Below are 26173 nucleotides of genomic sequence, written 5' to 3'. Positions count from 1 at the left end.
GAATAAGGGGATATCAAAGTTCGTAGCATAGCTGGGCCTCTACCATGCATGGCTGTGTGTGCCAGGCAGAGGGACTTAAATTTGATCCTGGTCTGAACGGGGAGGTAGTGCAGCTCTCTCAAGGGCACGCTGTAGCTGACTGAGTCTAGCTGCTGCGTTCTGTACAACCTGTAGCCTATTGGTGACGTATTTAGGTGACCCAAGGTATAGCGTGTTGCCATAATCTAGTCTTGAGACCACCAAGGCTTGTACCACTGTCCTTCTTGAGTTCTCTGGGATTAGGCTCAGAATTTTCCTGATCATCCGGAGGATCCCAAAACATATGCCCGCCAGTTTTTTGCCTTGCGTCTCCATAGTTAAATTCTGATCGAGCCACATTCCCAGATTTTTAGGTCTCGCGAGCCAAAGGCTCGAAGAGACATTTTATATCTGGGCTTTACAAAGTGCTGCCGTGGCCTAAAGCTACAGTGCATGTGCGCGGGCGCCGCGCTTACTTTCACTTTCGCGGCCGCACGGCCGCTTTGATCACGATCACTTTCAATTTCGCGGCCGCACGGCCGCTTTGCTGCGCAGACCCAGCCTCCTCTGCCAGCACACCCACAACTGGCAACATTACTAGCGCTTGTCTATATTTCTTTCCTCTCTCACCTCATTTCTTTTATTGTTTTATTCCACATTATTAAAAATAAATCCTATTCCCTTCCCCGCAAATATCAACTTTACTTTGAGCACGATGTTCTTTTATTTGGAGAGAATGTGTTTCTTCGTAGGTATACACTACTTGTTAGTGTGTCAGGGGTACTTGTTATCTATCAGACGTAATAAACACCCCATTGAAATCATTTTACTGTTTCAGGAATTTAGGATTCTCTGTGCACCAGCGCCTACCAACCATTTAAAGGGTATTTTATTTTGTTAATCGAGTGTTTTGAAAAATCGTGTGAAGTGCCAAAGCGTCGTCTTTCATCCACTTTGCAGCGCTTGGATAGACCACGTGGCTGTAATATGCTCTCCTATTACTTAGAAGTTTTGCCTCCATCAACAACGTCCCGTTTCATCAAAGAATGAATGGGCCTTCAATTGTGTAATTTCCTGATGTGTTTAATTAATTGCATTTCCTGATGTGTTTAATTAATTGTATTTACATTCTTCTGTGCGCGGTACGCATTGGACCACAGGAGCCATGGTTTCATATCAAGAAGAGAAAGACAGAGCTCGTCTGCGGTTTATATCTGTATATGAATGAGAGTACAATAAAAATAAAACCTGTTGCCAGGGACCTTTTGTTTCCATTTCTATGTGACACGCAATTGTCTTTCACTTTTTATGGGTTTAGTATCTAAAGATGGACTTCACCCGTTTTTAGCGGCCACAATACCAGACTTCACTGCTTCTTCGCGTCTTTACTCAGACTGAGCTCCCAGCAATTAATGAAATTCCCTACGAGAGCATTAAAAAAAAAGCATTGGCATAGCCAATAGGTCTCGCCTTTGGGATCTTATAAGTATTTAATTATGCAGCACAATGTGCTTGGTGCAACATCAACTGTTGCATAGTTAAACACTTATAAGGTCCCAAAGGCGAGACCTATTGGCTATGCCAATGCTTGTTTATGGAGCATTTAGGAGTTTGGGGGGGGACCCCAGTTTGCTGGTCAAGGGATCTCGAAGCGAGGGCTGAAATTGCTGCCCAGGATCATAAGCTCGGTTTATTCCTTGTTCAGCTTGAGACTGCAATCAGCCATACAAGTTCCTATTTTTTCCAGACACTGAGTTAGTTACCTATGGTTGGAATTAATAGAGTCGGCTATTGACACCACTAATTGGGTGTCATCTGCATATTACGCAATGGAGAGCCCAAACTCCTGAACTATGCGAGCCAATGGGTTCATATAGACATTAAAAAGGGTTGGGCTCAGGGAGGATCCCTGAGGTACTCCCCAAGGTGCTGAGAAAGTGTCTGACAAAATGCCGGCCTCCATACACTGAAAAGATCTGTCACTCAGAAACGAGGCCACCCATTGGTTGGCTGTACCTCTAATCCCAATGTTTTTGAGCCTATTGACAAGAATTTTGTAGCAATAGCTGCGGCCCTTCCCTGATCTGGTTTTTTTTTTTAAATTTTTCGGTGACCAGAAGTAGAGCTGACTTCGTACTATGCTCCGGCCGAAAGCCCATCTGGGTCTGGTGTAAAATGCCATTATCTTCCAGAAACTGTGAAATAGCACTGTTGACCTGTTTCTCTGCGATCTTTCCCAAAATGGGCAGTAATAAGATCGGACGAGTTTGCCTAGTTGAGGTTTTTTTAACAGCAGGTTTACGATGGCATGCTTCCACTCTTTAGGTACTATCCCTTTTTCAAGAGATAGAGAGATGAGGCTGGTGAGTTGCGTCTGAACACAATTCCCCCTTGAGCAAGAATGTGGGGCGGTGCAGGGTCTATAGGGCCGTAGAAGGGAACCAGCCTGTTCTTCGCTTAGTTTAGGGTACAAAAACATAGCTGGGGGAGAGAAGGTTGTTGTCTACTCTGCGCTAGATGGAAGTACCTGGGTGCTCTTAGGGACTGTGGTTGCTGCCGGCATCTGGCTCATGTGTGAGTGAAGGGAATTATAAATCTTTTCCACCTTACTCTTGAAAAACGTGGCCAACTCATTACATCTTACTTATGAATATTGAGCAATGTGGGTGCCTGATTCAACTGTTGTGAGATTTTACAATTTTAAACCGCTCCTTTGAGGAGTTAGAAGACCTCTTTATGTTTTCTTCAAAAAAGGCGGCTTGTGCTTTGGTACCGCTGGATAGCTGCCTTGTATGCTATTTTGAACTCAGGGGCATACGTCTTCCTCCCGCTCCTCTCTAGCTTTTACAGTTATTTTTTGGGCGACCAGCTGGGGGCTGAACCAGGAAGACCTGTTGGAATTATTAGGCTTTATTGGACCAGGTTTCCTAAAATTTCTATCCACAGTTCCATTCATCCAGGTTGACCAATTCTTCTGCGCTTGCTCCAAGTCACTTGTTTCTGGTGGGGCATTCGCCTCAAGGTCTGTAAGCGAGGCTTCAGGGACCTGCCTTGGCCTTTTGCGTCCTAGCACTGGGCAACTACACTTGGGCTTTACTGTAGGGGGTTATAAATATCTAATGGGGATAAAAAAATTATCTGACCAGGGCATATGAGCAAGCGCCTCCAGTTTAGGGTCGTTGGAAAAAAATGGATCCAAAGTATGGCCCTTTTCAGGCATAGCCTGGTGTATCAGTTGTGTTAATTGTAGGGCCTCGAGATCAGCTACACATCTTTTGGTTAATGGATTATTCTGATCGTCCAGATGAATATTAAAGTCGCCTAAAGCGGTAAAGGCTCTTTTCTCTATCATCATGCTGGCCAGGATATCCGGGATAGCCACTAAGAAAGGTGTACAAGTCCCTGGAGGCCTGTAGATGAGACTGCCCGAGAAAGAGGAGGTCGGGGTAAAGGACAATCTAAATGCAAAGGCTTCGCAGTCGACAATCTTGAGGGGGGTGATGGCGCAAGCCAGATGTGCTTTCTAAATTATGGCAATGCCACCTCCTATTTTACCGACTGTTTAGTCGGTATATCTCAGAGCCCTGGGGGAGGGTGCTTACAATCTATGGGGTAAAGCATTGTCGAAGCCAGGTCTCTGTGAGGAACAATACCTCAAGGTCTTCCTCTATCAATAGCTTGATCTCCGTTGATGGTTGGGGAAATGATGGGGTGACAGGATGGATGGGTGAAAGGACAGATCGATATGTGGGTGGAAGGATGGGGGATGAATAGGTGATAGGATGTGTGGGTGAGAGAATGCATGGATGAGTGGGTGAGACGATTGGTGAATGAAATTATGGCAGAGTAAATGGAAATCTGAGAGGATGGGTGGGTGAAAGGATGGGAAAGTAAACGGAAATCAGGATGGATGAAAGAATGGCTCAGTGGGAGAAATGCTGGATGATTGGGTGGGTGAGAGGATGAGTAGGTGAAAGGATGGATGAGCTGGTGAAAGGATTGACGGGTAAAAGGATGGATAGATGAGTTAAAGGACAGAAGGAAAAGTGGGTGAAAGGATGCATGGATGACTGGGTAAAAGGGTGCATGGATGGGTGGGTAAAATGGTGCATGGATAGGGTGAGAGTAGGTGAAAGAATAGTTGTATGAATGGATGGGTAGGCGATAGGATGAGTAGGTGAAAGGATGAGTGGGTAAAAGAATGGGTCAGTGAAAGGATAGGTTAATCGGTGGGGGAAATGATAGAGTAAATGGAAATCTGAAAGGATAAGTGGATGGATGAGTGAAAGGATGGCAGCATAAATGGAAATATGAGAGGATGGATGGGTGGGTGAGAAGATGGTAGGTGAAAGGATTGACTGGTAAAAGGAAGGATGGATGGATGGGTGAGTGAAATGATGGTGGGTGGGTGAAAGGATGGGTGAGTAAGTGACAGGATGACTTGATGAGTGCATTAGGGGTTAAGGTGGATGGGTGGGTTAAAGCATGGTAGAGTAAATGGAAATCTGAGAGGATGGACTGGTAAACGGGAGGGGGAAGGATGGAAGAGTAAATGGATATTTGGGAGAATGGATAGATGGTAGGTGAAAAGATGACTAAGTAAATGAAATTCTGAGAAGATGGATATATGGGGGTATGGAAAGCTGGCAGTAAATTAAATTGAGAGGATGGATGGGTGGGTGAACGAAATGGAATAAAGATCTAGTGATTCTCTCCGGCCTCATTTGGCATGTCCGTGCTGTGGGAAGATTACTTTTGTGACACGTAGCTGTTTCTGTAACCCCTGGGGAGCGAGAAATATGGTGAGGATGCATTGATCTCTTCACATTTGTTGCTGTATTCAATACAGACCCAGTGTTAAATATTTTGAATTAAAACTCCATTGAGGGTCTCCCCTTACAGGATTCTGATTAACTGATCTTGGAAACTTGGTAATCCGCATTTTGGACTCCATTCTGACCTGGAGGAGCTCCTGTTTTCCCAGAATATTGTTTGGCAATCTTAAGTTAATATCACCTGATTTGGAGGTTGGTAACCTGTTACGGAAACACTACTGAGGTGGAAGTGCTTAGCCAGCTATATTGCTCTGGTGCCACGGTTTCCCTGTGATTGTGTCAGGTGGCTTGACATGTTCTTCTCACCAGTTGACAAGTATCTTGATATAGATGTGCTTTTGAGGGGACAAGGCCTATCCAACTACATGTTTTTGGTGCTTTTTGTAATATGCATGAGGCATTTAGAATGGTTTCTGTAGAAGCAAGTATAAATCTTTTCTAGAAAATGTGCTCTTGAGGCAAAAGAAACACAAATGATGGACGGAATGCAGAACAAATCAAAACATTCCCCTCCAGTCACAGATCTGGGTTGAATCCATCATTGTTCTTTAGCTCACTTCGCCACCTCAGTTCAGATCCAGCTATTTGCAAATTAGTCTTGACCCTGTGCCTCATGGGAACAGCCCAGCCCGAACTGCCAAGCCAGGGGCTCACTTGTCCGGAAACAAGAATCCTAAGACCTGTTTTGGGGTTTACCCAGATGTGAGTCCCGTGCGCTCCATGCCCCTGGAGCCAAGCTAGCCTGGCTGATGAGGGATGAAACCCCGAAACCAGTCCCAGGATGCTTGTTGACCAAGTAAGACAGGATGTGATCCATCCTTTCACAAAAAGAAAAAGACACAAGGGGATGTTGGTCATCCAAGACATTCTTCCCTCTGGCTCTCTGCACTGGCTGTACAGAGACTCACCATCTCTCCCCTAGACATTAGTCCGTGATATGTCAGTATAGGGCTTGCAGTCGTCTGTTTTGAGGGAGTGGATGAAACAATTGTCCTAGCATCGTCTTTCACTTCTCTAGAGAGGGGGTTCCATTGACAACCCTCAATGATGATGTGGTGGGGGAATTGAAGGAAATGACAGAGTAGCCTTTAAAAAGGAAAGATAAGAGGATGAGTAGAACTGTGCATCTATTACAAAAAAGCATGGTGCTTTCTTCTGGCCACCAGCACTAACTGCAACAGTTTGAGGCTTAAACATGATCGTTGCATTCTACTTATTGAGGGGGTTCAATTAATGCATTGCTTTCATGTTTTAAGAAAATAATAGTTCTCACTCTCGGAGAGGGTTGGTTGGTAAAGGAAAGTGAGAAGTCTCCATTTTTGTGTAGATGAAGAATTAGAAATTAAACTGCATTTTAAGACTGGATTTCGAAGTTACATTGCTGATTAAGAAGTTTACTTGTGTACACTTAATTTGTATAGTGTTTACAACTGTCGGTGGCAAGCTTCTTTTTGATGAGACATTTGCGAATGTACAGTGTAAAAACAAAACAGTTATAAAGTATTTTCCAAATGGTAGCAATTTTGCTTCTTTATGGAACAATTCTTTTAATTATTGTCCGTTGAGTATTAACACAGCTTTTACCTACAACCATCGGCCGGCAGCGAGTGGAGTGCATAAAGATATTACACAGCCTATTGCCTACAACCCGGAGGCTGGTGGCGTATCACAGAACTGCAAGTTTTACTTGTAAAATAAAAACATGGGAATAAGAGTGAGAATAGAAATATTGAGAGTATCAAAGAGTTTTAAGAAGCCACGGAAGGCTAAACACTCCCTCTCCATCCGCCCATCCCCTATCTCCTCCACATCAGGATTCTTTGTCCCAAGTGTTAGTGTGATGAATGGGCACCTTGGTATAGACGAGGGACGCCCTTTCTTAAGCAGCATGTTCTGTGATTCCCTTATCCATTCGGGGTAGTAGGCGCAGAATTAATTTCCGGAATAAACTCATACGGAAGTATATAGATTTGATATTTGCATCAAAAGACTTTTCCTCAAATTCCAAGCCAGCTATTTCTTTTTTTTTTTTTTTTTTTTTTTTTAGGTCGAGCCTAGAACAGCGCATGCGCTACTTGCTTGACGTTTAGTAAGGGAGTTTTGAAAGTGCTACCCACAAGCTTTTCCTGGCCTCAAGCTTGCGTGCACGTGCGAAGCTGCCATCTGCCTTTCTTATCTCTTCCACTGGCTGTTACTTTAACTTTCGCGGCCGCTGCTTGTTTTTCCTGCTTGGCAGTCCATGTGAGTGCATGTTTTGACAACTCTCTTGGTTTTGTGCTTCTTTCCACTCCTACCCATATACCCAGGCTCTTTGTTGCTGCCTCCTTCATGTGCTGCAAGCTGTGTCTCTTCTACTTCTCCCCTGTGCTCTTTGTTGCTTTCTCTCTCATGCTTCATTCCGCCGCCCCTGTATTGGTTCTCCCTTGTGTGCGTCGTCATGCTTTTTATTTTCTCAATAAAACCCATTTACTGATATGAGAGATTCACACATCTTCCACTTCACATTCACCTACTACCCTTTCCGGGTTCCTCCTAGTTAAGGGTATAAGTTCCACATTTGTAAATCGCGAACAATCACCCGTAAGGGTCTCTAGGCGCTGGGGGCAGTGGGGAAGATTAAGCAAGCTATTGCCCAGAGTCACATGGTGCTTAGCTAATCTGCCGCCGGCGCCGGGGATCAAACCGTGATCCCCAGATTCCGGAGTCAGTCGCCCTGGCTGCGGCGCCACACCTCTTCCTTTACTTTACTTATTTGCAAATGTCCACGGCAGGTGTCCACCACTCTTCACTCAGAGCAGCAGGCGTAATGTTAGACTAGAGGTACCAATAGCAAAAGAGACTGAACCTCCGAATAGCAAACTAGGAAACCATCATTTGACACAGTCTCTTCTCACTGCCCATACATCGACACAACGTAATGCATTCTGGGTAATGTAGTCTTAGTGTCAGTGGACCTAATTAAACTAACAAGAGTGGCCACCATAGTTGTAGGACGTAAGTTTTAAAAATCCTCGGAGCATACATTTCGAAATTAGTGGCATCACATATGTTGGCCCATTGCAGTGTGCACACGCCTTCCTCTATTGATAAATATTACATGGGCTGTAGCAAGCCAAGTGTCGAAGCAGGAGCCTATAGTGAGGGCATCAGAATCAAATGAAAGATTACGTTACCAGCTTTAAATAAGCTTTGCACACTTCAGATGCTGTTTTCAGCTGCAGTAATAAATATCGAGCAGGCCTGTATTTCACTTTAGCTCCTGTGTCCTCCCCACCCCACCTCCCATCTGTCCCTGCTTATTTAACTGTTTGTCTTCCTCCCTAAACATTACACACTTAAGCTGCTGAAACAAATATAGAATCTCTCCTCAGATATATTGTGATTGCCTTAAAAACACAGATGTCCAGCAGCCAAGGCATACTCCTGCATGCACAATATCATATAAGTCGATCAGTACACATTCAGAACCCAAGCAGTCTTTCCCAACTCTTCGCCCCCAAAAAAACGAAATATACAAAACTCTCACCTCCAACTCAGCATCAGTACAGCACCAGTTCAGAACCACCTCACTACTACCCCAGCACCGCCAACATCAGTGCACCACCATCTCAGCATCCGCACAGCACCACCTCTGCATTAGCACAGCACCACCACAAGCGCAACCCCACCTCAGCGGCAATTCAGCACTAACGCAGCACTACTTCAGCATCAACACAGCATTTACTCAGTTTTACTCAGCACCACCTGAGCACCAGTGCAGCACCTCCGCACCACAGCATCACTCAGCATCACCTGAGCATCTTCTCTGCACCACCTCACCATAATTCAGCACCACCTGAGTATCATTCAGCATCACCTCCACATCAGCAAACCAGAACTCAGTACCACTCAGCACCACGTCAGTCTATCCACAGAATCTGGCACCTGTTGATTCTCCCCTAAAGTCTGTCCGCTGCTTGTGTTGTAATTCAGGTACTATTTCCCAAGCACCACCGTCCCGTTGTTATGTCCCCCGCGCATAACAAAACAAAGAAAACCATAATAAATAAATCAACAAGAAATAAACAAGCATTAGAACAGGCAGGAAGAATTTGCCAGCACTGCAAGAACAAAAAACTAGAAGACATTTTTTATATTAATTCTTTTTTAATCCGGTCATTCAGTTGTACATAATGGCTTCTTAGTTATATAAATATATGGTAACAAAAATGTTAACACTTTTTTATCATAACTTTTCAACTTGCTGCACAGCAGCCACAATGCTCTACAACATAGCTTAAAAACATTGGCAAAGCCAATAGCTCTGGGTAAACACTTATAAGGTCCCAAAGGCGAGACCTATTGGCTATGCCAATGCTTGTTTTTTTTTTTACCATGAGCATAGCTGTTAAAAGTGTTATTTTATTTACTCACAATTACTTGGTTGCGATTTGGATATATTTTTATACCTTTCAGTCTAGTGCCTTTGTGCTGTAAAAATGTTTTTATAAATGTATGGGCACATCTCAAGGTCTGTCAAGAATGCAAGTCCTGTGAAATATGTCTCTGTAGTCTGTACACTCTTGATGTAAGTAGAATTGTGTTACTAATTGTACAATAGAGTAATTTAACGGATAAAATTAGACAGTCATAACCTTTGAGAAAGAGACGGATTTGTAATCCTCAAAGTAGAATTCTGAAACTTTCGACTTGCTTATTGTGGGAGTGCGAGTTACAACTAATGAGTGTCATTCTTTACTCCCCCAGGTTCTAAAAGAAGCTTCCCCAACGAATCTTCTCTCTCAAGTGTGGTGGTACAGACCCTTTCAGTACTTTGAAAAGAATGTTCAAGGCACGATACCTCGCTCCTATCACTGGCCTCGTTCATGTCCGCTTCCATTTAGAAGACGCTTTGGTCGAACAGTGGAATACAGCAGACTTGTGAATGATACATAGCAGCTGGGAAATTTACACTGAGGAAGGAGCTATCCTAAGTGCTAAGAACTCCATAAAAGACCATTGCCATAAAGCAAATTCCTCCTTCTCCCATCTTCAACAGTTACCTTGACCCTAACCTGTTAAGTTACATGGTCAGCACTGTGATTTTGTTTCTCTCCAAAGGACCTGCGTTGGACAACAACAAAACTTAACATGCACTGTACAAAGTTCCTGCAAACAGAATGTCTGTCTACATGTCCCATAAACGTGTTCCTTTGTATATCAGACAACCTCATAAACGTTTTATATCCTGGGTTGTGGTCTTTCCAGTCGTGTCTGGGAAAAACATATTATTTTCTTGGGAAAACATACTTTTCATATCTCTTGCCCCAAAGATTGGGCTGTAAGCCATTTTCTAAGAAACGTCTCTATGAAGGCTTTGACATACCGGAATGGGTTAAAGGCTGAAATCTTTTTACCGCCTGCACCAATGTTCTAAAAATCGTAGCAGAAGAAAGGTTTGATAACTTTGATTTTGTAAAAATCTGCAGTGTCAAAAGTGCAAAAATACTCTGTTGTAAAGTGATTTTCTAAGTATTTCCTAACTTTATTTTTCAAAATATGTATGAAAATTATTGATGATTTTTACATGTCTGGAAAATGAAAGTTAACATTGGAAGAGATTTGTCTGTTACTAGTGCCTTTCTTGTCTTGATTGTATGGTCAGTAGACAGTCTTATATGTTTTTATTTTTCGATAAAGTATTCCATGAAAAATGGCATTATATGTATATGTTACTGAATTTTGAATTCAAAACTAAATGAAACAAATAATTGCTTCAAAAGTTAAATTTGAAAAAAGACAGAAGCATTTGTTTTTATGTTCTGAATTATGTTCACATGTTGTGAGTTCTGTTCAAGTGATTTGTCTGACTAAAAGGAGAGTTTGTGTGCCTTTTTCTCAAAATAGAAATGAATGCTAATGTATGTTGTGAAATGTTTTGTCTGAAAATTACATTTGAAGCTTCACCAGGAAATCTTACCTCTACCTTCTAAAAGCTGTGCATATTGCGCTTTTCATCTTTACTTGTTTTGTTTAATAGGGTTCAGCACTTGTGAGAGAAGATGATCTTCAAACATGCAGTATGTACTGGTTTGTGGAACAGAGGACTGGTTTCAGTGGAGCTCTTTTATTTCCAGTTTTATGATGAAATCAGATGTCACAATCCCATGTCTATGGCCAAGTAACAATTACTATTTTGAGAGAAATTCTGTAGAAGCTCGCCTTTTAAAACAAATGCATTTGTGTTCTGTATTCTGAAACAAAATTCATTTCTCAAGAATACATGCATCATTTTTGTTTATACATTGCCTAATTTAAACTTGATACCTTATCACTAATTATACATACTTGACAATGTTGTTAATAAATTACAAACATTTTCTATTTCTTTTAAATTTATTTGTGCAGAAAAAGCATGTACTTTGAGTTTCACTCCTACCATATTTTTGAGAAAGTATTCTAACCTATATTTGCCAATGTGCAGATTTTAATGAACTATATATACATATATAAATATGCATTTATAGATATGTGCAAACATGTACATAAATGCATATATATCTATATATTAACACATTCATAACGTATTTTACGTGAAGCAGAGTTCTCTTCTGTAGGGTTTTGTGTATTCACAAGGTGATATTTGTATTGTAAAATACTAATGGTGACGGAAAATAAAAAGACTTAAGTTCACTAATGTTTTTTGTTGCTGTATTATCTTTATGTATTGACAAATGTTGTTTGATTTGTGTTGTGTGTAGTGCTTGTATGGCTTGGTTTTGTTTGACTACTTATTGGAATCTAATAACATCCTTGCATACCTGAGCATCTGCCCATAATGTAAAAAGAGTTTGAAAAGCGTAGAAGGTTTTTGGAGACACTCAGCTAAATACTATAATTTTAGTCCACTTCTTTACAGCATTTAGATAAGTTGTTCATGGTGTCATTTCTTTAATACAGCACATGGTTATGGATAGCTCAGTGAACTAATCCATCCTCTAATTTTACAGTGAATCGTCAATCTTTTCTAAATGCACCTACTGTGCATTATTCCGTCATCTATTTTGGTTTAGGTCTGGAATTACCTCTTTTAGTGTTTTGGTTTATTTTTTTAGGCATTGTTGACAATTTGTTGCTGTCATATCTCTCCCCTGACTTCAGATATTTTCCCTGGAAATCCCTCGTGTGGTGGCCAGCTTCAAATTCTTGTTTCCACCTTTGGGTCTTGAAGGAAGTTTTGTCATCCAGGGACTATTGGAGTGAATTGGACAGAATTTGTCAAAGGGCTTTTAAAGAAATAACTGAAAAACCATAAGACACACAGACATCCAAAGAAAATACAAACACTAGAAGAGTTTTTACTTTTTGGGGGGTGGGGGGGACTCTGCAGACTGTAACTTCAACACGTGGGTCAGAGAATATACAGCCAGGCATTCAGAGGCACTGAGAGAGATGGACCAAACCCCTTGTTAGGTTCTGCCCAAAGTGCCACCACGTTTTTGCGCATAGGAAAGCCACATGGTCTGCTGTCTTTGCTTGTCAAAGGACCACAGCTAGGAGGGGTTTGAAGCTTGTGTTATATTCCTGCTCTCAAAACCATGAATGTCAGAGAAAAGCAAAGATGGGCACAGAAACAGCAGGAGCAACACTCCCTCCAGTATCTGGGGCAGCCGAGCGAGTAAGAAAACCTGAAGCACAAGGTGGTGCAGGTGGAAGAATCTGATGCCGAGGAAATAGTTGTCGAACCGAGAAGGAGTTGGCTGCAAGGAAAAGGCAGAAAGAAGCGGAGTACAAGAAGCATGGGTTAACAGCTTTGGACTCTTACGGCCTTTAAACCAGCCTTGACACGAATGACACCCAATGAGACAAAGTAAGTCAAAACATAGCAAACCCCAGTGTTCAAAGCCAAAAGACATTATTGATGATAACCCCTTAGACATCCGTTCGACCTGAAAGGCGAAAAGGAGTGGAAGAAGGGGCTCAAGGCGCGAGAAAAATGGGCGCTGAAGAGAAAGTGATGGTGAATCGGGGCACTCAACTTCAAAAGCGAAGAAGCACCGACTTGAGCTTAAAATGGCAGTGCTTTGCCAAATGGAAAAATGATTTAGAAGGTTCTCTCAAGGGATTTCAAATCACATCATGGACAGAGACTATCCAATTAGCAGCCTTTTTTTCAGTCACCATTAGAAAGAGCACTACCCATATTAGACATCAGGCGGGCAGTCATTTGCAAAAGAAAAGCCAAATCAAGAAGGGGGGCCATTTTCTTTCCTTTTGCCTCTGCAACCAAAGGCTCACTAGTTAGAAGGGGAATATAACAAAATGGATAATACAGAAAATTCAAACATGTCACAAGCCAGGAGTACCTTTGGTAGCTTAACTGTTTTTATTTTTTTGTTTTTTTTTAACCAGCATTTCGACAAATGACATGCTTGCTGGCCACATGGTCATCCACTCATACTATGAGTGGACTATCAAATAAAAAAAGAAGAGTAAGTGGGACAGAAAGTCTCAAAAAAAAAAACTCTTTGCAAATGCTCACACTTTTCAAACTGGCCTCCCAATGAGGAAGAATTTTGTTACAGATTCTATGCCCAACATTTCATACCAGAAAAGATTTTAACACTGCAAAACTAAATGGATACATATATAGGTGGGGTAGTTTTGCAGCTCAATGAAGTTTCTGGATGCAAAGGCGACCCTCTTATCTCCCTGAAATGAGATGATTTGGAACGAAGAGCTGGAGGGAGTACGTACAAGGAGAAAGGAAGCCCAAATAATGTTACAAGTTGCCAAAGGGGAAAAAAGAACTTGAAGATGGTGGCCAAGCAGAGGGGCATCTAGGGCATATGTCTGAGATCACGGCACCAAATGGCCAATGACTCAGAGAGAACAATAAGGACAGTCTGTTCTGGACCCAAGCACTAGATGGTGGAATTATGCGCACCATGAATAATGAGAAAATTCTTCAAGCTGCAGAAATATTTCTACATGTAAAACCATTTCAATGTTTTTGTGTTATTTGACAAACTCTGACTCTGTCCACTCATTCTTTCGTACATGAATGTTAATTAAGTACAAGTGACCAGGGTACGAATTCCTCTTATCAGTGTCTACAAAATGGATGAGTTCATACAGTGTTTTTATTTATATATATATATATATATATATATATATATATATATATATATATATGAAATTTGCTGAGAAAAAAGGTTGACGTAACGCTATAGGTAGGTGAATTAACCAGTGACAACAATAACATTTTGATCTAAAAAAAAAACTGGTAGCAACTTGCGCCCGCCAAGCACTGTTTGACCTCACATGACATGTTCTACGACATAATTTATGACATCTCTGTTGAAATCTCACATGACATAATTAACGACATCACTGATGACATTTCCAAGATTCTTTTTTACACATTGCTATATAAACGGGTATACTATTAGAGCTATGCAAGTAAGTGCAAAATAGCTCATAATAGCAGCAAGCAACAATTCTTCTATAATACATACAAGCTCCATAGGTAAAGCAAGCTTGTGTTGTATGCAACATTGACTCCATACCTTACACTTTGTGGGTAGCCAAGATCATGTTGACTGTTTGCCACAGATTAAAGGATAACCTATACTGCATATGGTGTTCAATCTGTATACAGCTATTAAGGGAAAACCAAGTTCCTCAAGATACTGAAACCCTTTTACATAACTAATGCCCTTCTATGGACATCCATTACCTGTATAAAATTCTTGGCAGTCGCTGTACTTAGATTGTGAAAAGAAGAGGATATGAGTACAATAGTGGGTACTGTTGACACTCTTTACTCTACATAGCAAGTTTACCTGTACCAGTGTGTTTGCAGACAGTGGAACTCTCATGAGAAGTATACCAGAATATTAAAAAGCATCTACTAAGAACAGTGTACACTCTATTCAAAAGTTGTCCAATTGTCACTTGATTTATACAAGGTCCGATGGTCTGAATGTGCTAAATGTCATACCTGCAGCCTCCATACTGTGGTGAAACATAACAGAAAGCCCGTCTTCAAAAGCAAAACAAGCACATGTACATAGGTTAATACTTGCTGTACACAGTCCTCTATGTTAAGTAGAAATTGTCATGCTCAGACGATTCTAATAACTCAAGGCTGCCTACAATACTTGATATGTAGTACACAGAATCTTTGGCCTGCTGGAAGCTTTTTTTTGCAATACCAAAAAACTTGTGTGGTACATAAATCATCTGTGACCTGCACACAGAGTTACTCTTTGAATACATAGATTTATAATGTGTTCAATACCTCTACACACCTATAGTGCATTAGGAGCACATGGGTTTTCTAAACACTTCTGCTGATTAGCTGGACACAGGCTGTACAAAATTAGGCAGGAAAGAAATATGTAGCTACCTGCCACTATGTAAACTATAAAACAAACTGACGTGCTCATTGAATGATATCATCAGGGATGTCATCAATGATCTTGTAAGAAAACAGATCTTTTTGCCCGATTTTTGTCCCCAGTCGAACTACTAGTTCCTGGTTTTCAACAATGAATGTGCACTGAAGCATGCTAATCAGGCCCCTGCCAGTGCTTTCTCCCTAAAACTGATACACGTGAATTGGCCCCAATTGGCAAGGACTTTAACCCACTTATGAGTCCATAGTGTGTGGTACCAGTGGTACCCCAGGGAATGGGTGTTAAAGGGGTTCACCAGGGCCTGTAGCGCTCTTTGTGCCACTTTGAGTGACCCAAGTAAACTACTGACAGCAGGCGTATCATTGCAGAAGCAGTGCAAATTGCTCCAGTCCAAATTTGCCCTTACCAATTGTGGCAAAGTCAATGCACTATTTTTAATATATGCCAGTTGCACCTGAGGAAGGCCTCCTGATGCCCAGGAGGCAGGGTGCATTATATTAAGGTGTGGACATGTAAGTGCAAGCTTATATGTGCTGATAGTGGCTTTTACCATTAAAGGCTACTATAAGTGATAGGCGGTCCATAGGATCACTGGCACCCTTGCAAACCGGAGATTAGCAGCTCCATTATGATGCTGCCGAAATATGTCATGTTTGGTATCGAACAACTTGCTCATCACGCCTGACACTAATCTTGTATTGAGGACAATGTGGAATGTACTCAGGTGGCTACTTCAGAGGTTCTTCACCTGGTTGCTGTAACTTTACCTGTGCTTTGGCTACCAGCTGCTGCCGCAAAGACAGGAATCTGACCCCCTGCCATGAGGTGTCAACTCTCCCAGGAGTCAGAAACAAATGCCTGGACTGGAAGGTCACACCTTCCTGACAGTATGGCTGATGAAGTGGCACATCAAGAAGCTTCAAAGACTTCTCTGTCTGTGATATGCACCTAGGCTGCCTCCCAAAGATGGAAACAGTCTACCCCTAGGCACAGTTGCACCTGGGCAGGTGAGAAAAGTAGGTATTCAGGAGATGTATAGTCTCAGAAGGCTCGCCACACATTTAGGGTGGCCTTCCTTGTCTGTACAGCTGAGGAAGACTTCTGTCATTTTTAAAAGTGATAGAAAAGAGGGTTCTAGGTAGAAAAGTTGACACACATTGCCCTGGATCTATTCACATCAGAGGCAGATTAGCATCTGGGATTAGTAGCCCATTGGCCACTTGCAACCACACTCCTAAATCTGGGATTTAAGGGCTACCCCTGACACCAGAACGCCAGTTCTGATCTGACTTGCAATAAAGGACAAAGAGGAGATCTGTGTTTTCGACTACAGGATCTGCACAAAGTAAAGGCATGGTACTCTGCGCCTGTGCTAACCTTCCTGGAACTGCATGACTGTTACTCGTCCAGGATCCAAGCTCGATTCCACCAGATTGTGGGGCACTTTTTGAGAGCCAAAGGCAACTCCAGACTCCACTGGTTTAGTGGCTCTAGCTCCCTGCATACCGCAGGTAAAAACAACATACCGGAAGAAAAGAATCACTGGTTGTTGGCCATTCCAAACGATCGCCCAAAAGTAGATTGTCCAGTGCATTGTCGTAAACATATTCCTGACCTCCAGACAGTTTCAGGCGGCTACCATTTTCCTCTGGACATCGAAATACATTTCTGCTGACCTACTCCTTCCAAGGATTCTTAGTCGTCAGTACGGCAGCCACCACCTGTACCTCGAGGGAAATCTGCAAAACCTTCATCTGACATCAGCAGTGGCTTTGTAGTTGGCTTTTTGCACCCAGTTCCCCTTCAGCACAATGTAAGTGGTAAAACCAGCTTCCCCGTGGCTCCCGCTTCAGCACTAAGAACAGTCAGGACAACTCTGTACCCGGGGTTCTCGAGCCAAGTAAAATCGAATTGACTGTCATGGTTTGGTCTTGGGCCCCACATCACTTGTCACCGCCTTGGGTTCCAAGCAGCTCGACTTGCAAGTGACCGATTGTCCCTAGTGCTTTTTACCATTGACTGCAATGATAGTTTTGCAATACTGTTGTGCACTGATTTAATATTGCCTCTAATATCCATAACTCCAGTTATACTTCTCTGACTGACTTCGTTTTGGTGTCTAAAGTTATATAAAAATCTTCTTTGTTTTTATAAATTGGTGTCAAATTTCTTTCGAGTTGAGTTAATTACTTACTGTCCATGTTGGTACTCTGAAATGCTTAACAAATGTTCCTCTATTAAAGCACGACTGCTCTTTGCTACTGTACCAGGACTGAGCTAAGGATTTACTATTGTGAATCCAGGGACCATTTCTGAGGTACGGTGAGACTATGTCATGGTGAAGCCTAACCAGTATCACCACATAATATTCCACCTTTTTACAGATGTCATTTGAGATGTCGTCAGTGATGTTATAAATTATGTCATGAGCGATGGCCTATGTGACAACTGTATTATCAACAATGGTTGCATTTCATATGTGATTAGGGATGTTTTAAATGTAGTCCATGAATAAGTCATGAGTGGTTTCATATTCAAGGGTAAAATGAGTGCATGGTGAGGGCACAAGTTATAGTTACTTTAGGGTGTGAGTTATAGTTACTTGAGATAACTATAACTGACGAATGTCAGTCGTTGTGTTGGTTTCAAATGTTACGTTTTTCATTACATTTTCACCTAAGTAGAACATCCCTTTAACCATTGTTTTTTTCAGTGAATTTCTTGGTGTTTTTAACGTAAAATAAGATGTTCATCTTAATGAACAGCGCGGGATAGACACCGGGTCTGGCCTGGCATTGTTCGTTGTGCTGCCCTTGTCCAAGCGTACTGCCCCTGCCCCCTCTCCCTTGCCTTCCATTGTCCAAGTCCCTACTTGTCTAGCCCTGCATGTCCGTTTTTCTGCCACTGCCCTTCCTGCCTGCCCTGCACAGTTAGCTTACTGCCCCTACCCACCTCCTTCCTGCCCTCAATTATCAGAGTCTGTGCTCCTGCCCCCTCCCTACTGCTTTTCATGGTCCTATTTGCTGCAACTGCCCTCCAGTTAGCTTGATATCCCTGCACACCCCTTCGTTGCCAGAGTCTATGCCACTATCATTGCGCTCCTGTTTAGCTTGCTGCCCCACCCTCCTTCCCCTTGTCCTCTGATGTCCGTGTGCTTGTCCTCCTCTTTCCCTTTTGCCCACCATGTTCCATGGATATGCCACTGCCCTTCGGGTCTACTTGGAGTGTTCGCTTGAGCTGTCACTGCCCCTCCTACCTGCCTAGCATGGTCAGATGGCTTCCCCCTGTCCCTGTGCCCACCACCCTGGCTTTCATTGCTAGAGTTCCATGCCCCAATCCCCTCCCTTCTGTCCTCCCTGGTCCAGTTTACTGCCACTCCCTTCTGCGTTCCATGCTCTGTTGTGCTGCAACTGCTCTGCCTGCCTTCCCTGTGTGGTCTGTTGTGAAGCCCTTGCCCCCTTCCTCTGCTCTCTTTTGTCTGAGCAGATTCAAGGTCTGTAATTCTTGGCTGATGGCTCTCCACTTTCTGATGATGATTGATATCATCTTGCATTTCACAACAGGAACTGGCCAAGGGTTAGCCTTAATGAGTGTCACATACCCCATTTGGACATAGAGGTTATCATCACTCCTGGACATGTCTCGGACGTCAGGGAACCCTTTATGGATTGAGTCTTGAGGTAACTGTCGCTGTTAAGTCTTCATCTTTTCTCACAAGAGTATTGGCCAAGAGAATTTCTTGCAGGCGCCCATCAACCTTTCATCATGTGCCATCCTTCTGTATGGTGGTCTTTTGCCCGTAGATAGTTTTTTTAAAAAAAATCCTTGCAAACTACCATGACTAAGGGTGTCTCCCCCTGCCTACATGAAGCTGTTGAACCTGCTTTCACCTTGAACAGCTCCCACTGGCCTAATGTGAGCTACAAAGAAAGATCAAAGTATAAAGGGAACTTTTACTATGAGGACTTTCTTCCAACACCAGGTTATTCTTTTACATGGAGGTTGACATGCCATTGAGCCCAGTAATGCTAAAAAGACTCATAGTAACATTGTGTTCTAACATTACACCTTTCAGCAAAGACTTACATTGGGACTCGCTAAATATCTTTTAATGGATTATCCTATTGACTTCAAATAAAGTGGTTGTCAGTGTTTTTCTTCTTTGCCCAACGCTGCCCCCAAGGTCCCTCTCCCCTGCCGCTTCCCGCCTCCCAGCTGTGCTTCCCCCCCCTCCCCTATTTAATAGCAGCTGCATGCAGCGGGAGCGCAAAAGGCAAGCCCATCCGCGCCCCAGGGACCCTGCATCTCCGACTATCCACTGCTACGACTCAGCTGACCTTCTCACACTCAACCCCGGAAGAAACCACAACTGCCAGTAGTCCATGCTGAACACAACCCACAGCCAATTCTCCTGCCGCCAGACTTTCACCACCGCCGCCAACGCCCTGAGGAGCATGCTCCTCAACGTTCGCTCCATGCACAGATCTGGAATCTCCTTGACACCCTCTCACCAGACGTTGCCTTTTTTACAGAAACCTGGACCAACGCCTCCTCCGCCCCAGACCTCACAATATCGATCCCGGACGGATACAAGATCCAGAGGAAGGACCGCCTCAACCACCCGGGAGGAGGACTCGCCATGGCATACAAAAACTCCCTCCGCCATGTGTACTTGTTTATTTTACATGTGTTCTTTTTTTTGCATAGATAGAGGCCTGAAGTTTTGTAGGAATTGAATATTATAGATCTTGTGTTTCTTAGTCTACCACTATTTTTCTCTACAACTAGCAAGATTCATTATTCTCAGTAGGGGTCTCTTGTTTACCAAATTGCAGTCACTGAGGAGCAGCTCACCTCCACTCTCAACCGCAACACCCCCATCGCTGCAACCGACGCCAAACTCGCAGCCAAGGAATTTCACACCTGGATCTCCAACTGCACAGAGAAGCTCACCCCGCTACGCAACTCTGACAGACAGCGCCCCAAGAAAGCCACCTGGTTCACCACCGACCACCAGGAAGCCATAATCCTAGAGAAGCACTGTAGAAACAGCAAAACACTTGAAAACCACAACACCTACAAGAACGCCATGACAGAAACCACCAATGCATCAGAACCACCAAAAGAACCTTCATCCACAACAAAATCCTCGCCAACTCCAAGGAACTCTTCAGAGACATCCAGGAATTCACAAAGCCCCCCAGCGAAGCCACGGAAATCACCTCTTCCCAGGACCTCTGTGACAAGCTCTGATCCTACTTTCACCTGAAGATCAAAAACCTCTATGACCACTTCAATGACCAAACACCTGACTCCGCAGCAATACCGCCCTCTGGCAACGCCAGCCAGCCCACCATCTCCTCCTGAACACTGGTCACGAACGAAGAAACCGCCTTGATCATGAAAGGCATCCACTCGGGGTCCACCACAGACCCCTGCCTACCACACATCTACCACAAAGCCACCACCACCATCGCGGCAGAATTGCGACTCACCATCAAGGTCACCTTTGTGACCGGCACTTTCCCCAATGACTGGAAACGTGCAGAAGTCAGACCCTTGCTCAAGAAGCCCTCAGTAGATCCCACGGACCTCACGAACTACCGGCCCATCTCGCTCCTCCCTTTGCGGCAAAAGTTGCTGAGAAGACCATCAATGCAGAACTAACAAGGTTCATCGAAGACCACTCCATCCTTGACCCTTCTCAATCTGGATTTCACAGCAACCACAGCACCAAGACTCACCGACTCGCCACCACGAACGACATCCGCACCTTCCTCGACCAAGGCCACACCGCAGCCCTGATCCTGCTCGTCCTGTCAGCAGCTTTCGACACTGTCTCCCACCAAACACTCGCCGCCAGACTACATGACGCCAGCATACAAGGAACCACCCTCAACTGGATCCGCTCGTCCCTCACTGGCAGAAGCTAACGGATCAGACTGCCACCTTTCCTCTCGGAACACACGGAAATAGACTGCGGAGTACCCCAGGGATCATCGCTCAGCCCAACCCTCCTCAACATCTACTTGGCCCCCCTCGCTGCCATAGTCAGACAGCACGACCTTAGCATAGTATCCTACACCAATGACACCCAGCTCATCCTCTGCCTCACCAAGGACCCCACCACCACCAGACTCCACTTCCATGAAGGAATGCAGGACGTTGCATCCTGGATGAGTAACAGCTGCCTGAAGCTCATCTCGGAAAAGGCAAGTCCTCGTCCTCGGAACCACCCCATCAGCATGGAACAACACCTGGTGGCCCGCAGTCCTCAGACGTCCATGGACCACGCCAGAAACCTTGGCATCGTACTAGACATATACACGCAAAAAGACTTTGAAAAAGGGGGGGGGGTCCAAGGGAATGAATATTTAAAGACCTGCAAGAAGTTAGTCTCCAATGAACATTATTGACTATAGACACAGTAAACTTCTCGGGTCTAAACAAGCTTACAGCAATGGCACAAAGAAAAGAATGAAAAGTAGATCTGTGTCTCAATAACAAAAACCTAGTAGGGGAGCAATCCCTTTTTAGGACGAATGCCCTCACTCACCAAAGGTGACATGCTTCATCATTTGGGCTTTCTCCACCCAGTGGGAAAACCTAGTCCCACTGAGGGCTACAACCACCTCACTGAGAGGTGGGAGCTCAGGGATGTTTTCAATTATGCATAAAATCTGGATGCTAAAATCCCAAAGAATAGCAATGTAGTGATGTGAGGGTGCAGCGCAAAAAAGTGAGTGAATGGAGTATGTGAAACTAAAACTACCTAGTGCAGATGAAAAGGAATTTTATTGGCTCATCTGTACTGGCAGGAATAAAAAGCAGTGCAAAGCAGAATCTATTGAAAGCTGCTTGATTGAAAAAAGGCCGACATGTTTCAGCCATCAACCATCTTACAAGTATGTCTGGCTTTCTTCAGGACCAAAGAAACAAAGCTGCTGCTGTGAAGTGCAAAAATGATAATAATAAAAGTAATTTTTTAGATTTAAAACCAGTAATCCACTTGCGGATTCAGTATCACTGGAACTTGTCTAAAAAGAAAGACACAGAAAAACACAATCATTCTAATTTCTAAAGTCATGCCAAATAATTACTATATTGAATGAGGATAATTCTTGTAAATGCCTCAGACAAAATGTATTTAAGTCCGGGTACTTAAAGGTATGTTCACTCACCCAATTTGAAGGACAAGTGAGCCCACCTCAACCTGGTTACAACTCAGGGAAGGGAGCCCCGCTCTGAAAAAACAAGCAAACGTTCAACGATTAATGAATCCGTTTTGCTATGCGAGATGTAAGGATGTGTAAGTGGTGTTAAGGACCACCAACAAACATGGACAGATACCGAAGTACAGAAAAATAACAATGGCACTATCAAAAAAACAAATGATCTGGACAGTCATGAAAAGTGTGCCCAAGCCTTATCCATATAGATAAAGGTCTCTAAAGTATATGCATCTGAGTCCAAAGCTCTTCACTTAACAGCAATGCAATACCATTAGCAGAAAACATGCTAATACTCACACACATCTACATATAAAGAAAGTTGGAGGTATCTAAAATCACAACCACCAAACTCTCTCAACAATCGCACATGGTTGCGATAAAAATACCAAAGGTAATTAAGGAGAGAAATAAATACACATAGTCCCCACAAAAATGCTAATGCATATCGTGCCACCAATGATTAATGTGCAGGCAACAATGTTGAGCAAACCTACAAAAGCAAGTCGGTTAATGAAACCTACAGCAGTGTGAATCATGCTGGTTATGGAACACTTAGAGTCACACACGTAATTCACAAAAGGACTGAGTAAATCATGTCTCTCTCCAACTATTTATATATACAATTAACTGCTCAATATCTGAAAACAGTGCTATCTCTGTCATGTGCGTTATACCACACACGTGGTAGCCGATATCCATTGTGAGGGCTAGGGAAAATATGCCACTGCTCGATCGTAAGTGTATATAACTGCAAAATCACACTCCTTCGGTCCTACTAGTCTAACAGGCATCCCAGTAAGACACCTATGGGGGGTCCTTGCCGCGACGACTTAGGCAATCGATGCAGCTACTTAAATACAACTAATCGCCCTCGTCGGTGCCTCCGGTTGCAATTTCCGTACTACAACGGAGTACCGACGGAGAGGTGAGTTGGGTGGGCTGTGAGAAGAGCCTTGACAATAATTTTTATCCGTTGGATTGTTGACTCGGTGTAATTTGTTACTTTTGGTTTATACAGCTAATAATTTTGCTAACTAAGGGTATTTGGAGCAAAGCAAGGCTGCTTCAGATTAGTATACCTTAATCCTTTATAGTATTAGTGACATTATTACAACATATGTCTTTTTAACGAAAGTGTGATTTTGCAGTTATATACACTTACGATCGAGCAGTGGCATATTTTCCCTAGCCCTCACAATGGATATCGGCTACCACGTGTGTGGTATAACGCACATGACAGAGATAGCACTGTTTTCAGATATTGAGCAGTTAATTGTATATATAAATAGTTGGAGAGAGACATGATTTACTCAGTCCTTTTGTGAATTACGTGTGTGACTCTAAGTGTTCCATAACCAGCATGATTCACACTGCTGTAGGTTTCATTAACCGACTTGCTTTTGTAGGTTTGCTCAACATTGTTGCCTGCACATTAATCATTGGTGGCACGATATGCATTAGCATTTTTGTGGGGACTATGTGTATTTATTTCTCTCCTTAATTACCTTTGGTATTTTTATCGCAACCATGTGCGATTGTTGAGAGAGTTTGGTGGTTGTGATTTTAGATACCTCCAACTTTCTTTATATGTAGATGTGTGTGAGTATTAGCATGTTTTCTGCTAATGGTATTGCATTGCTGTTAAGTGAAGAGCTTTGGACTCAGATGCATATACTTTAGAGACCTTTATCTATATGGATAAGGCTTGGGCACACTTTTCATGACTGTCCAGATCATTTGTTTTTTTGATAGTGCCATTGTTATTTTTCTGTACTTCGGTATCTGTCCATGTTTGTTGGTGGTCCTTAACACCACTTACACATCCTTACATCTCGCATAGCAAAACGGATTCATTAATCGTTGAACGTTTGCTTGTTTTTTCAGAGCGGGGCTCCCTTCCCTGAGTTGTAACCAGGTTGAGATGGGCTCACTTGTCCTTCAAATCGGGTGAGTGAACATACCTTTAAGTACCCTAAAGGACTTAAATACATTTTGTCTGAGGCATTTACAAGAATTATCCTCATACAATATAGTAATTATTTGGCATGACTTTAGAAATTAGAATGATTAATGTGTTTTTCTGTGTCTTTCTTTTTAGAAAAGTTCCAGTGATACTGAATCCGCAAGTGGATTACTGGTTTTGTATCTAAAAAATTACTTTTAATATCATTTTTGCACTTCACAGCAGCAGCTTTGTTTCTTTGGTCCTGAAGAAAGCCAGACATAGTTGTAAGATGGTTGATGGCTGAAACATGTCGACCTTTTTTCAATCAAGCAGCTTTCAATAGGTTCTGCTTTGCACTGCTTTTTATTCCTGCCAGTACAGATGAGCCAATAAAATTCCTTTTCATCTGCACTAGGTAGTTTTAGTTTCACATACTCCATTCACTCACTTTTTTGCGCTGCACCCTCACATCACTACATTGCTCTTCTTTGGGATTTGAGCATCCAGACTTTATGCATAATTGAAAACATCCCTGAGCTCCCACCTCTCAGTGAGGTGGTTGTAGCCCTCAGTGGGGACTAGGTTTTCCCACTGGGAGGAGAAAGCCCAAATGATGAAGCATGTCACCTTTGGTGAGTGAGGGCATTCGTCCTAAAAACGGATTGCTCCCCTATTAGGTTTTTGTTATTGAGACACAGATCTACTTTTCATTCTTTTCTTTGTGCCATTGCTGTAAGCTTGTTTAGACCCGAGAAGTTTACTCTGTCTATAATCGTACTCGACATAACCAGCTGACTGGACTACAGAAACGCAGCCTACGTCTGAATCAACAAGTCTCTACTCCGCAAGCTCCAGATGATACAAAACACCGCCGCTAAACTCGTCCTCGATATCACACGACACAAGCACATCAGCCAATACCTACGGAATCTCCACTGGCTCCCCGTTGAGAAGAGAGTCACTTTCAAGATACTCACCCACGCCTACAAATGCCTCCACAACACCGGACCTCAATACCTCAATGAGATAATCACCTTCCACGTACCCAAAAGAATCCGCCGACCTCGCCAAAACCCTACGCATCCCCAGAGCCAGAACAGGGAAAAGAGCCTTCTCCTACATTGCAGCCAAGACCCGGAACGAGTTCCCGATCAACATCAGACGTGCACCAGTCCTGAACACCTCCAGAAAGGCTCTCAAGACCTGGCTCTTCGACTGAACTGAACCGCAGACCCCCCTCCCCCCCCCCCCCCCCCGCCCCATAATTGATTGGTTTATTTGTTTCTAGATCTAATTTTCTCATTTGTATATTGATAATTAGTTAATACTGGTCTGTTTTTCTTTTTTTCTTTTTTTTGTATGCAAGCTTAGTTTTAAATTTGTTAATTGCTGCATTCCCCAGCATCTTTCTGGGTGAATATTGTTGTCTGCCCATGCCACAAAAAGCAACCCAGGAATGCTTCAACTGGTGTCTTTTCTTGCCTAATTGGAGGTTTGCTTGCGTGTTGGTTGTACGCCACTAAATTGCACAGAAAAATCTCTTGGCACTTACCTCACCTACAGTTGCAGTGGATATTCTACACCAAACTTCAGTTTTAGATCGAAGCTTTTCTATTACTTCTCAGTATCAGAAAAAAGCACTTGGAAGAATTAAAAAAAATACTTTGAGGCTGATGCAACAGAAACATTAAAGAATGAGTTCTGCAATGAGCACGAGTTGCAGACTGGACACTGAACTATGAA

The 26173-nt window shown here is 43.1% G+C and overlaps 1 protein-coding gene across 8 annotated transcripts in view; it reads left to right on the top strand.

Moving 5' to 3' along the window:
* The window catches only part of SGMS1 (sphingomyelin synthase 1), a 768301-nt gene extending 756776 nt beyond the window's left edge, over nucleotides 1-11525 (top strand). For all 8 annotated transcript variants that reach the window (XM_085605461.1, XM_085605472.1, XM_085605491.1 and 5 more), the window contains one exon: nucleotides 9600-11525. In XM_085605461.1, the coding sequence (XP_085461587.1) occupies nucleotides 9600-9788 (189 nt within the window). In that variant the 3' untranslated portion in view covers nucleotides 9789-11525. The remainder of the gene's footprint in view (nucleotides 1-9599) is intronic.
* The last annotated feature ends 14648 nt before the right edge of the window (nucleotides 11526-26173 follow it).

Source organism: Triturus cristatus, chromosome 1_2, assembly GCF_964204655.1.
Source record: "Triturus cristatus chromosome 1_2, aTriCri1.1, whole genome shotgun sequence".
NCBI lineage: Eukaryota > Metazoa > Chordata > Amphibia > Caudata > Salamandridae > Triturus > Triturus cristatus.
This window is presented reverse-complemented; position numbering and strand designations above follow the sequence as displayed.